The sequence below is a fragment of the Kogia breviceps genome, chromosome 12 (assembly GCF_026419965.1).
Source record: "Kogia breviceps isolate mKogBre1 chromosome 12, mKogBre1 haplotype 1, whole genome shotgun sequence".
Classification (NCBI taxonomy): Eukaryota; Metazoa; Chordata; class Mammalia; order Artiodactyla; family Physeteridae; genus Kogia; species Kogia breviceps.
This window is the reverse complement of record NC_081321.1, coordinates 86633981-86648588: the sequence shown is the minus strand read 5'-3', so window position 1 is coordinate 86648588 and position 14608 is coordinate 86633981. Positions and strand designations below refer to the sequence as shown.

Here is a 14608-nt window from a genome sequence, read left to right as displayed (position 1 = left end):
AAAAGTCAAATAAATAGTAATAGAGTGCAACTTCCTCAACATTATACTTAATTTAATGATGAAATACCTAATGCGGTTTTCCCCTAAGATCAGGTACAAGGCAAGGATGTCCACACTCATTACCTTTATTCAACATAGTGCAATAAGTCAAGAAAAGGAAATAAAAGACATACAGATTGGAAAGGATGAAGTAAAACTGTTTCTATTTGCAGATGACATGATTGTCTACTTAGAAAATCCCAAGGAATCTACCAAAACAAAAACAAAAACAAAAAAATCCCTCCAAGAACTGATAAATGAGTTTAGTAAGGCCCAGGATACACAATACATACAAAAAATAAATTTTATTTCTAGCAATGAGTATGTGGACATTGAAATTAAACACCTAGATGTAAATCTTAGAAAACACATACAGGATTTGTATGCTGAAAGCTACAAAACACTGATGAAAGTAATCAAGGAAGATCTAAATAAATGGAGAGACTTGCCATATTCATGGCTTAGAAGACTTAACATAATAAAGATGTCATTTCTCCCCAAACTGTACATGTTTAACAGAACTTTAAAAATCTCCACAAGATTTTTTAATATAATAAATAATATTAAAATGTATACGCAAAGGGAAAGAAAATAGAAATTAGAAAATAGAAAATAGAATTTTCTTTTTAAAAATCAAAACAAAGTGGGAAGGATCAGTCTACTTGATTCCAAGCTTATTAAAATGACCAAGTAATCAAGACTGTGGTATTTGGTGGAGGGATAGACACACTTAAACTTGACACCAAAAGTGTGATCCATAAAATGAAAAATGGATAAATTGGACTTTATCAAATAAAAATTTTGTTCTGTGAATGACCTTGTTGAAAGGATGAAAAGCCAAGTTACAGAGAGAAAAATTATTTGCAAACCACACATCTGGCAAAAGGCTAGAATAAAGAACTCTCAAAAACTCAACATTTTAACAAAAACAGCCCAGTTAGAAAATTGGCAAAAAAGAAAAAAAAAAGCATAGAGACGTTTCACAGAAGAATATGTACAGATGGCAAATAAACTTGAAAAGATATTTAGTATCTTTAGCCATTAGAGGAACGCAAGTGAAAACCACAATGAAAAATCACTGTGTACCTATCAGAATGATTATAATAAAAAATAGTGGTAGTATTAAATGCTGTTGAGCATGTAGAGAAATGGTATCACTCATATATTGCTGTTGGGAATTTAAAATGACACAGCCACTGAAAACACTTCGATAGTTTCTTTAAAAAAAATAAAACCTAAACATTAACTATCATACAACCTAGGAATTGCATTCCTGGGCATTTATTCCAGAGAATGAAGACTTACGCTAACACAACTCCTGTACGTGAATGTTTACAGCAGCCTTATTCATAATAGCCAAGAACTGGGATACACCCCAGAAGTCCTTCAACAGTCAAATGGTTTAACAAACTCTGGTAAATCTACATGATGGAATACTACTCAGCAACAAAAAGGAATGAACTGTTGACACATGCAGCAATCTAGATGAATCTCCAGACAACTATGCTGAGTGGAAAAAGCAAATCTCAGAAAGTTATACATACTATATTCATTTATAAAAATTCTTGAATCAACATTTTATGGAAATGGAGAACAGATTAGCAGTTGCCAGGGATTAAGAAGGGTCTGGGAGTGGAGAAAAGTGGATGTGGCTATAAAAGGGCAACAGGAGGAATCCTTGTGGTGATGGAAGTGTTCTGTATCTTGACTATATCAATATCAATATTCTGGTTGTGAGATTGTCTTAGAGTTTTGTGAGATACTAGCATTGGGGGAAACTGGATAAAGGATACATGGGATCTCTCTATTATTTTTAATAACCGCATATGAATCTATAATTATTTCAAAAAGTTTAATGACAAACATTATGTATCTGGTAAAGTATATTTAAGCAGTATGAAACAATATATAATGGAGAAAGAAGTCTCCTTTTTTTTTTAACATCTTTATTGGAGTATAATGGCTTTACAATGGTGTGTTAGTTTCTGCTTTATAACAAAGTGAATCAGTTATACATATGCATATGTTCCCATATCTCTTCCCTCTTGCGTCTCTCTCCCTCCCACCCTCCCTATCCCACCCTTCTAGGTGGTCACAAAGCACCAAGCTGATCTCCCTGTGCTATGCGCCTGCTTCCCACTAGCTATCTATTTTACGTTTGGTAATGTATATATGTCCATGCCACTCTCTCACTTTGTCACAGCTTACCCTTCCCCCTCCCCATATCCTCAAGTCCATTCTCTAGTAGGTCTGTGTCTATATTCCTGTCTTGCCCCTAGGTTCTTCATGGCCTTTTTTTTTTTCTTAGATTCAATATATATGTGTTAGCATACGGTATTTGTTTTTCTCTTTCTGACTTAACTTCACTCTGTATGACACACTCTAGGTCCATCCACCTCACTACAAATAACTCAATTTCATTTCTTTTTATGGCTGAGTAATATTCCATTGTATATATGTGCCACATCTTCTTTATCCATTCATCTGTTGATGGACACTTAGGTTGGTTCCATGTCCTGGCTATCGTAAATAGAGCTGCAATGAACACTGTGGTACATGACTCTTTTTGAATTACAGTTTTCTCAGGGTATATGCCCAGTAGTGGGATTGCTAGGTCATATGGTAGTTCTGTTTGTAGTTTTTTAAGGAACCTCCATACTGTTCTCCATAGTGGCTGTATCAATTTACATTCCCACCAACAGTGCAAGAGGGTTCCCTTTTCTCCACACCCTCTCCAGTATTCATTGTTTGTTGATTTTTTTGATGATGGCCATTCTGACCAGTGTGAGGTGATAGCTCATTGTAGTTTTGATTTGCATTTCTCTAATGGTTAGTGATGTTGAGCATCCTTTCATGTGTTTGTTGGCAACCTGTATATCTTCTTTGGAGAAATGTCTATTTAGGTCTTCTGCCCATTTTTGGATTGGGTTGTTCTTTTTTTTGACATTGAACTGCATGAGCTGCTTGTAAATTTTGGAGATTACTCCTTTGTCAGTTGCTTCATTTGCAAATATTTTCTCCCATTCTGAGGGTTGTCTTTTGGTCTTGTTTATGGTTTCCTTTGCTGTGCAAAAGCTTTTAAGTTTCATTAGGTCCCATTTGTTTATTTTTGTTTTTATTTCCATTTCTCTGGGAGGTGGGTCAAAAAGGATCTTGCTGTGATTTATGTCATAGAGTGTTCTGCCTATGTTTTCCTCTAAGAGTTTGATAGTGTCTGGCCTTACATTTAGGTCTTTAATCCATTTTGAGTTTATTTTTGTGTATGGTGTCAGGGAGTGTTCTAATTTCATACTTTTACATGTACCTCTCCAGTTTTCCCAGCACCACTTATTGAAGATGCTGTCTTTTCTCCACTGTATATTCTTGCCTCCTTTATCAAAGATAAGGTGACCATATGTGCGTGGGTTTATCTCTGGGCTTTCTATCCTGTTCCATTGATCTATATTTCTGTTTTTGTGCCAGTACCATACTGTCTTGATTACTGTAGCTTTGTAGTATAGTCTGAAGTCAGGGAGCCTGATCCCTCCAGCTCCGTTTTTCCTTCTCAAGATTGCTTTGGCTATTCGGGGTCTTTTGCATTTCCATACAAATTGTGAAATTTTTTGTTCTAGTTCTGTGAAAAATGCCAGTGGTAGTTTGATAGGGATTGCAATGAATCTGTACATTGCTTTGGACAGTAAAGTCATTTTCACAATGTTGATTCTTCCAATCCAAGAACATGGTATATCTCTCCATCTATTTGTATCATCTTTAATTTCTTTCATCAGTGTCTTACAATTTTCTGCATACAGGTCTTTTGTCTCCTTAGGTAGGTTTATTCCTAGATATTTTATTCTTTCTTTTGCAGTGGTAAATGGGAGTGTTTTCTTAATTTCAGATTTTTCATCATTAATGTATAGGAATGCTAGAGATTTCTGTGCATTAATTTTGTATCCTGCTGCTTTTACCAAATTCATTTATTAGCTCTAGTAGTTTTCTGGTAGCATTTTTAGGATTCTCTATGTATAGTATCATGCCATCTGCAAACAGTGACAGCTTTACCTCTTCTTTTCCAATTTGGATTCCTTTTATTTCTTTTTCTACTCTGATTGCTGTGGCTAAACCTTCCAAAACTATGTTGAATAATAGTGGTGAGAGTGGGCACCCTTGTCTTGTTCCTGATCTTAGTGGAAATGGTTTCAGTTTTTCACCATTGAGGATGATGTTGGCTGTGGGTTTGTTATATATGGCCTTTATTATGTTGAGGAAAGTTCCCTCTATGCCTACTTTCTGCAGGGTTTTTATCATAAATTGGTGTTGAATTTTGTCGAAAGCTTTCTCTGCATCGATTGAGATGATCATATGGTTTTTCTCCTTCAATTTGTTAACATGGTGTATCACATTGATTGATTTGCATATATTGAAGAATCCTTGCATTCCTGGAATAAACCCCACTTGATCATGGTGTATGATCCTTTTAATGTGCTGTTGGATTCTGTTTGCTAGTATTTTGTTGAGGATTTTTGCATCTATGTTCATCAGTGATATTGGCCTGTAGTTTTCTTTCTTTGTGACATCTTTGTCTGGTTTTGGTATCAGCGAGATTGTGGTCTCATAAAATGAGTTTGGGAGTGTTCCTCCCTCTGCTATATTTTGGAAGAGTTTGAGAATGATGGGTGTTAGCTCTTCTCTAAATGTTTGATAGAATTTGCCTGTGAAGCCATCTGGTCCTGGGCTTTTGTTTGTTGGAAGATTTTTAATCAGTTTCAATTTCAGTGCTTGTGATCGGTCTGTTCATATTTTATATTTCTTCCTGGTTCAGTCTTGGAAGGTTGTGCATTTCTAAGAATTTGTCCATTTCTTCCAGGTTGTCTATTTTATTGGCATAGAGTTGCTTGTAGTAATCTCTCATGATCCTTTGTATTTCTGTAGTGTCACTTGTTACTACTGCTTTTTCATTTCTAATTCTATTGATTTGAGTCTTCTCCCTTTTTTTCTTGATGAGTCTGGCTAATGGTTTATCAATTTTGTTTGTCTTCTCAAAGAACCAGCTTTTAGTTTTATTGGTCTTTGCTGTTGTTTCCTTCATTTCTTTTTCATTTATTTCTGATCTGATCTTTATGATTTCTTTCCTTTTGTTAACTTTGGGGTTTTTTTGTTCTCCTTTGTCTTATTGCTTTAGATGTAAGGATAGGTTGTTTATTTGAGATGTTTCTTGTTTCTTGTGGTAGGATTGTATTGCTATCCGTGGATCATTATGTAGTGTCCTTCTTTGTCTCTTGTAATAGTCTTTATTTTAAAGTCTATTTAGTCTGATATGAGAATTGCTACTCCAGCTTTCTTTTGATTTCCATTTGCATAGAATATCTTTTTCTATCCCCTCACTTTCAGTCTGTATGTGTCCCTAGGTCTGAAGTGGGTCTCTTGGAGACAGCATGTATACCGGTCTTGTTTTTTGTTTTTTAAATTAATTAATTTATTTTTGGCTCTGTTTGGATCTTTGTTTCTATACGAGGGCTTTCTCTAGTTGTGGCAAGCGGGGGCCACTCTTCATTGCGGTGCGTGGGCCTCTCACTATCGCGGCCTCTCTTGTTGCGGAGCACAGGCTCCAGACGCGCAGGCTCGGTAGTTGTGGCTCACGGGCCCAGTTGCTCCGCGGCATGTGGGATCTTCCCAGACCAGGGCTCGAACCCGTGTCCCCTGCATTAGCAGGCAGATTCTCAACCACTGCGCCACCAGGGAAGCCCCGGGTCTTGTTTTTGTATCCATTCAGCCAGTCTATGTCTTTTGGTTGGAGCATTTAATCCATTTACATTTAAGGTAATTATGGATATGTATGTTCCTATTCCCATTTTCTTAATTGTTTTGGGTTTGTTATCGTAGGTCTTCCTTCTCTTGTGTTTCCTGCCTAGAGAAGTTCCTTTGGCATTTGTTGTAAAGCTGGTTTGGCGGTGCTGAATTCTCTTAGCTTTTGCTTGTCTGTAAAGGTTTTAATTTCTCCATCAAATCTGAATGAGATACTTGCTGGGTAGAGTAATCTTGGTTGTAGGTTTTTCTCGTTCATTACTTTAAATATGTCCTGCCACTCCCTTCTGGCTTGCAGAGTTTCTGCTGAAAGATCAGCTGTTAACCTTATGGGGATTCCCTTGTGTGTTATTTGTTGTTTTTCCCTTGCTACTTTTAATATTTTTTCTTTGTTTTTAATTTTTGATAGTGTGATTAATATGTGTCTTGGCGTGTTTCTCCTTGGATTTATCCTGTACGGGACTCTCTTTGCTTCCTGGACTTGATTATTTCCTTTCTCATATTAGGGAAGTTTTCAACTATAATCTCTTCAAATATTTTCTCAGTCCCTTTCTTTTTCTCTTCTTCTTCTGGGACCCCTATAATTCAAATGTTGGTGCGTTTAATGTTGTCCCAGAGGTCTCTGAGACTGTCCTCTGTTCTTTTCATTCTTTTTTCTTTATTCGTCTCTGCAGCAGTTATTTCCACTATTTTATTTTCCAGGTCACTTATCCGTTCTTCTGCCTCAGTTATTCTGCTGTTGATCCCTTCTAGAGAATTTTTAATTTCATTTATTGTGTTGTTCATCATCTGTTTGCTCTTTAGTTCTTCTAGGTCCTTGGTAAACGTTTCTTGTATTTTCCCTATTCTATTTCCAAGATTTTTGATCATCTTTACTATCATTATTCTGAATTCTTTTTCAGGTAGACTGCCTATTTCCTCTTCATTTGTTAGGTCTGGTGTGTTTTTACCTTGCTCCTTCATCTGCTGTGTGTTTTTCTGTCTTCTCATTTTGCTTAACTTACTGTGTTTGGGGTCCCCATTTTGCAGGCTGCATGTTTGTAGTTCCCATTGTTTTTGGTGTCTGTCCCCAGTGGCTAAGTTTGGTTCAGTGGGTTGTGTAGGCTTCCTGGTGGAGGAGACTAGTGCCTGTGTTCTGGTGGATGAGGCTGGATCTTGTCTTTCTGGTGGGTAGGTCCACGTCTGGTGGTTTGTTTTGGGGTGTCTGTGGCCTTATTATGATTTTAGGCAGCCTCTCTGCTAATGGATTGGGTTGTGTTCCTCTCTTGCTAGTTGTTTGGCATAGGGTGTCCAGCACTGAAGCTTGCTGGTCGTTGAGTGAAGCTGGGTCTTGGCGTTGAGATGGAGATCTCTGGGAGATTTTCGCCGTTTGATATTACATGGAGCTGGGAGGTCTCTTGTGGACCAGTGTCCTGAAGTTGGCTCTCCCACCTCAGAGGCACAGCCCTGATGCCTGGCTGGAGCACCAAGAGCCTTTCATCCACATGGCTCAGAATAAAAGGGAGGAAAAAATAGAAAGAAAGAAAGAAAAATAAAGAAATAAAAGAAAGAAAGATTATCTGGTTCTTGAATCTGTGTTTTTAACCACTAGTTACACTGACTCTTGCCATCATAAAGAGATACAGTAGACTTTAAGAGTAACAGAGTTGTGTAGCAAGCTAGATGTACTATGAGATATAGTGAGTGTATCAACTATTACTTCCAACTCTAACTGAATTTCTAAAGTAACTCAAGGTTTTAGAACTCTGGAGAATGGCTTAAGCTAAATGTTCACTGATTAAGCAACCTGTGTAGTTATTCAAAATGTAGATGCAACATCAGAAAAAAGGCTGAGATTTTTAGAAATCTTTATTCTAAAGTGTTTTTTAAAGGATGTCAGAAAATTCTATTTTTTTGTTTTCTTACAGCACTGGGAGGTGTTCAAAAAAGTAACAGAAGTTTTCATCTTAGTTCCTGCACTTCTTGGTCTAAAAGGGAATTTAGAAATGACATTGGCATCCAGATTATCCACCGCAGTAAGTTTTTTCCTATACATAAACATATACTGTTTTATCTATACATAAACAGATACTGTTTCTATTGAGGAGAACTTGCACCAGGAAAATAATTTTCTCCCCTGTCTACTGGTAAATTTCTGAACCTCAGGGCTATGCTAAGTATTTATGCCTGTTAATCATGCCCTGAAAGCTCCCTGGGTTGTCTAATCTGGGGATTATAGGCCTTCCTTTATCCTGAGAAGAAGTAGCATTCTTGCCCCCTTTCATTCCAGGGCATTCTGGCAATTATCATCAGTGCTTAAAACATGGGGCAAGTTGGATATTGAGATTCTTTATGGTTCGATGGTTGGTAAATTGTTATTTAAACTTTTTGTGATTGTAAAAGTAATACATGTTTATTATACAAACTGTAGGAAAGGGAAAAAAGTATCAAGAAGAAAATTTAAAACTACCCCCAATTATTTACCTAGACCTAATCACTATTAATATTTTGATATAGATCCTTCTCTACTTGGATATCTCTACCTATGCATAGGTATATCATAAAGTAGATACATACTGTATATTCTAAAAAAAAGAACTGGAATCATATATATTCTCTTTTATAATCTGTGATATCCATTTGTAGATACATCATGATTATCTTTCCATATCAATAAATGTAGACCTATTATTATTTTTATTGGCTGTGTATTTTTCTGTTGTATAGTTCTACCATGGCTTAATCCATCATCTGTTATTGAATATATAGGTTCTTTTTAATGTTTTGCTGTTATAAACAATGTTGTAATGAATATTCTTATACATAGTTTTACATTCTTATTTCTTTTGGGCAAATTCTAGGATTGTAATTACTGTACAGGAAAAAAAAAGTATACTTGTAAGGCTTCAGCCACATATTGCAGAATTGTCATCCGTCAAGATTAAACACTTTTGAAAATACTGCCACCAGCACAGGGTTCTGAGGTTTTTTAGTAGCCGAAAAGGACGTTGTTTTCTCACTATAACATTCTTTGGGGGTTCACCATTGTGGAACCAAGTTATGATTAAAACCATGTAGCTAGTGAGGTTCACTTCAATGAGCCATCAGCCCACGGAACGTTAGCCAAAAATTAACTAAGCCATCATTACTAATTGCAGTGCTGTTAGTATATGAAGTTTGTTTCTTTCCTTAAAGAAGTTACAACAAATGAATCTATGAACTAGGAAAAAACATTTGTGTCTCTAAAGGTAACCAAGATGTGGAAGCTGAACAACCATGTTGTTGATGGGAGGCCTATTTCACTCTTCTTCCCCTCTCCCCATTTTTCCCCAGGCAGCTGTGAGTTCCCTAAGGTTTCTTGAGCGAAGCAGATGCTTGGAAAGGAAATGCATTAAATAATGTTTTATTAACATTATTATTGGCTTCCTCAATTAAGAGAAAATGCTACATATGCCCTATGGAAATTTCTAAGCCCTTTCCTTACATACAAAAGGTCATATAGCCATACGCTGCCCAGGCAATAATGAAGTATTGGGTGTTAGTGAGCTCTCATAATGTGCCAGCACTGTGCTAACTGCTTAACAAGGATGTCTCTTAACAACACTATTCCTGTTTTACAGAGGAGGAACTGAGGCTTTGAACAGTTGAGTGATGAAGGGTGATTCCTGAGAGCTATTTTATGTTAGGTGGTTAGGGAAGACTTCTTTGAGAGGTGGTGTGTAAGCTGGAGCCTGAATAATAAAAGTGAGTCAGCCATATCAAAATCTTGGAAAAGACCATTCCAGGTTACATTGTATCTAATCAGTGTAATGATGTTAGTGTAATAATGTCAAATATTTATAAGCGTTCTGTACAGATTCACTTTCACAGATGAGCCTGTGTAACTGTATGTCTATGTAGTAAACAGAGGCCCATGTAACCGTATGTCTATGTAGTTTAAAATTAAACAACAAGCTTACAAATTAAAAAAAACTTCTAGGGACTTTCCTTTCCTGGTGGCGCAGTGGTTAGGAATCCACCTGCCAATGCAGGGGACACGGGTTCGAGCCCTGGTCTGGAAGATCCCACATGCCGCAGAGAAACTAAGCCCACGTGCCACATGTACTTAGCCTGAGCTCTAGAGCCCGTGAGCCACAACTACTGAACCCCCATGCCACAAATACTGAAGCCCGTGCACCTAGAGCCCGTGCTCCGCCACAAAGAGCAGCCCCCGCTCGCCACACTAGGGAGAAAGCCTGCACGCAGCAACAGAGACCCAATGCAGCCCTAAATAAATAAATAAATAAATAAATTTATTTTTTTAAAAAAATCTCTATCTTTCTGCCTTGGCAAATACAGTATATCCTTTGATGATCTGGAAGTCCAAGATCAAATTTAGAATTCTTGGACTTCTTGGGTTCTATTTTGGAACATAGTGATATGGAGAGAGCCAGCCCCTGGTCTGATGCCTGCCCCCTTCCTTCTCCACCCTTGGCCCTATGTCCTGCACTTTGAAAGACCTCACACATCTCTCACACCTCACGTTCATCTATATCCCCAACAAACATCCAGCCCTTGAGTGCTCCTTGGCTTGGGCATGCACCAGTGGTGGCATGGTCTGCCTTCAGGAAGAGGTCATTGGGCTCTAGGCCATTTAGTCAGGGAGCTTTCTGATCCCAGGTATCTGGAGTGTGGCCTAGAAGGGGATGAGACACAGCTTCGAGTGGGCACACTGCTTGGGCCCTATGCACTCTTCATCCTAAGGAATGGGGCATAGCTAAAGGAGGGCCAGAGTGGGGCCTTCTAAGCCATGGGTCTCAGAGCTGAAGTCCCTCCTACAGAATTAGAGAACTACCAATTCTAGATTCCAGGAGTGAAAACTTCTCTTGGCCTAAGGAAAATTATATGACATAGAAGAGATTTAGAAGCTTCCTTAGATGCTTCCTTGTGATGTACTTCTGCAAGATATTAAAACAGGATGGAAAAGTTATATATTAAGAAGGGTTGCTTGAACAAAATAGCCGTAATATTATACTCTGAAAGTAGCAGTCACAGGACTTACTAATAACCAGTGGTTGCCTACAGAAAAAGCAGTTCTTTTATTGGAACCTTCTTAAGTAACCAAATGGCTATACCTTGAAGTATACAAGTATCTCTTACATGATATCTGTCCTATCATTCTACTCTTGAGAAGATACTGAAATTGGCGTGAATGCAATAAAAGCTGAGATATAAATGGAAATTCATTACTTTTTGGTGTCTTGGAAGCCAGTCGCATGGCTCCATTGTTACACTTTTAGATCCAAGGTTTAAATGCAAATTTTTCTCAAGTGATCGTGTGAAGCAGTAAGTATGTGTAAAAACATTAAAATTTAAAATGTGTTAGGACAATACCCTTTGACTCATCTGAAAATATTTAGAAGGCATCATCATCAAGCAATATACAAAATTTCAGTTTATGCAATTATTTCAGTGAAATTGCATCATCACTATTAACCAAAATGTCAAACCTGGGAATTAAAGAGGATATAAGTCCTTTATCAATTATCTTTCCTAATATAATATTTAGGAAAGAAAGCCTAATAATTTGATAACACCATCATTCTCAGCAGTATCTAGACTGGCAAAAGTAGCCAAAAACATTCTTGATTGTCTAATGACTTCATTTGAAAGTGGGCATCTATATAGTATTACAAATATGAAGTATAGTGACCACAGGATCAATCTAGCAGCCCTCAGTGCTAAGAACTTATTTCTCAAAAATTTAATAATAAGATGATAATAAGATTTTGAAAATTTGATTAAATTTCACATTTGTTCTAATCTCCTAGAAGTTCTCATATAATGGTGACATTGGTGTCAGCTGAATATTGATTTTTACACTTGGCCATTTGGCATCCAATTGGAATGTGTGTCTAGTATACCTCTAGCTTTTGTCTTCAAAAACAAAACAAAAACTTTCATGTAGTTCTACTAAGGTTTTCAAAGTTAGTGAAATTACATGCATGTGTTCCATCTGTCATCTTTTCCCAGTGATCTACCCTTGCATTATGTCTTAAGAGCTGATGGGTTACCTAGTTAGAACTGAATCCAAGAGGCTTTTTTGACAGGAGAGGAAAATAAAGAAGAGGTCTTGAAAAACAAGAGTGGCAACATTTAAGGGAGAAGAAAATTATGAGAATGAGAGTTAAAAGGTGGCTTCAGTTACCTTTTGTTAGAAAATGAACTTTGTTCTGATATAGTTAGGCATACCAACATTTAAGCAACTTGATAACTTTGCCAGGAAAACTGAAATTTTGGCTAACTTACCTCGAAGAAAATATTTCTAAAAGCAACATTCTTGAGCATTACCCAGCATTTGTTTAGATTCAAAGAACAGATTAAACATGCCAGTCCATTTTGAAATAAGCCATGCTGTAGGGAATCTGGTTAAAAAAGAATATGCTGCAAATTAAATTGTTTAATTTGATTACGTATTACCATTAAAGCTGAATTTAATCTTAATCTTTTTATTTGAACTTGATTTGTTGTGGTGCCTATATTTTATATTAGATATTTTTATCAAATGTCTGATTATATTTATTTGTCTGTTCATATTTAAGACAGGAGAACTCCAAAGCTGATTAGAAGCTCAGCTCATGGTGTTCACTGCAGGGTCATCTAGCTGGACCTTTCTTTGGGGTGATGGGATGGAGTCGCTATTTTCCATAGGTCAAGAATTGGGTCACTGATTATAAGATATCTGAGCCGTAAACTAAAGGAATTACTCAGTTCTCTAAGCAATTAAAACACCGTAAACTAGATGAATATACCGTGTTATCATGGCTTGATGCCATGAGTTACTACTTTTCCATCTACTAATTTGTTTACTTTTATTTTTTGAGGCTATTTGAGATAAGAATGTCCCCTTTATTGCCAGGGCCGGAGACAGGACTGTTGTTGATTTGTAATATTAGTGGTTCTCAAAATGTGTCCTTCTGAACAGCAGCATCAGCAACTTGTTAGAAATGCAAGGCCCCAGCCCCACTCCAAGGCTACTGAATCAGAAACTCTGGGGTGTGGCTCAACATCTGTATTTTTTGTGTGTGTGTGTGTTTTTTTTTTTTTTTTTTTTTTTTTTTTTTGTGGTACGTGGGCCTCTCACTGTTGTGGCCTCTCCCGTTGCAGAGCACAGGCTCCGGACGCGCAGGCTCAGCGGCCATGGCTCACGGGCCCAGCCGCTCCGCGGCATGTGGGATCTTCCTGGCCCGGGGCACGAACCCGTGTCCTCTGCATCGGCAGGCGGATTCTCAACCACTGCGCCACCAGGGAAGCCCAACATCTGTATTTTAACAATCTTTCCAGATGATTCTGATACACATCAAAGTTTGAGAACCACTGTGTTACATGAACAGCATGGAGGCCGATACGGCTGGGACCAAGTGAGAGAGGGGGAAAATCACAGGGTGGGAGATCACCTGTGGGTCATTGTGAGGACGTGGGTTATTGTGTGAAATGGGAAGGCTTTGGAAGATTTTGAACAGTTGAGTGATGTGATTTGATAGCTATTTTTAACAGATTGTTTTGACTGTTGTGTTGAGACAGAGCTATAAGAGGCCAAAGACCAAAGCAGGGAGGCAAGTTGAGAGTCTGTTGGAATAATACTACAGGCCGGAGATGAGGTTGGCTTGGGTCAGGGTGGGGTAGTAACGGGATGTAGTGAGACATAGTTGAAGTCCGGAACGCATTTTCAAAGAGAGTTGTCTGAATTGGCTGATTGATTAGCTGAAATTAAAGACCAGGAGTTGTCACGTGAAGTTTTCTCTGGATCTGAGAGGGGTAAGAGTAACCAAATTAGAAGATGGAAAGTTAGTAACTTGTGGCATCAAGCTAAGCTGACATGGTATATTCATCTAGTTTGTGGTGTTTTAATTGCTTAGAGAATTTGATCTCAAGTTTCCTAGGCAGAGTACTACCATTCTGATAGAGTGCTGGAGAATCATTGTCAGCTGTATTCCAGCTCTGATGCTCTGTTTGCTATTAAAGCAATTCTGGGTTAATGACTTCTCAACAACAAAACGCCCAAAGCCTCACCTTCTAGAGACCCTTCACTGGCTGTTCTCTACTTGAAATTTTTATTACCCTTGACTTTGAGACCCCACACTCTCCTCACTCACCTCTTTCATGGTTTCTTCTTAATTTACTTTTTTCTTTGCTCATCCTCTTGATTTGAGGTTTTCTTGAAGTTTTAGTACCTTTGTCTTACATGTTCTCCATCAGTAATTTCGTGTAGTCTGTCACTCCTGGCACATTGCTGACTCTCAGTTTTGTATCTCCGGTCTCTTTCCTGTCCTCCAGAGCTGATTACACCACTCACTACATTCAAAATTAAACTCATTATCTTCTCTCACTCTAACTGTGCTTTCTATCATTCTTGTCAGTTTATTAATGTTACCAATCACCTCCCCTCTCTCTATCTAGTTAACTCTCTAGACTGTCAGTTCCACTTGTGAAATCCTCTTCCCTTTCCCTTATGCCCCACCTGCCACCACCTTAATTTAGTTGCCTATTGTCTTTAATTGGGATGCTGTAGCAGATTTCTAACTGTACTCCCTTGTTCCAGGGAGAAGGAAGGATGAGTATAATTTTTTTTTTAACTTAAAACAAGCACAATTTGAAAGTCAGCTCTTTCATCTATGGTCAAAATATAATTCTTTAAAAAATTTTACAATTTTTTTTTCATTTGTGAAAGTAGGAGTAAAAATCATTATAGCTATAGAATGCCAGTCTATGATTACTTTAATCTTTTTGCTCCATTAAAGTCTTTTCTCATTTTTATGACTGTCTG

General features: G+C 37.7%; 1 protein-coding gene across 1 annotated transcript in view; it reads left to right on the top strand.

Annotated features, from left to right (window-relative positions):
- Positions 1 to 14608, top strand: part of SLC41A2 (solute carrier family 41 member 2) — a 123649-nt gene that overhangs the window by 29173 nt on the left and 79868 nt on the right. The window contains exon 3 of the mRNA XM_067010015.1: positions 7731 to 7838. Within this exon, the coding sequence (XP_066866116.1) occupies positions 7731 to 7838 (108 nt within the window). The remainder of the gene's footprint in view (positions 1 to 7730; positions 7839 to 14608) is intronic.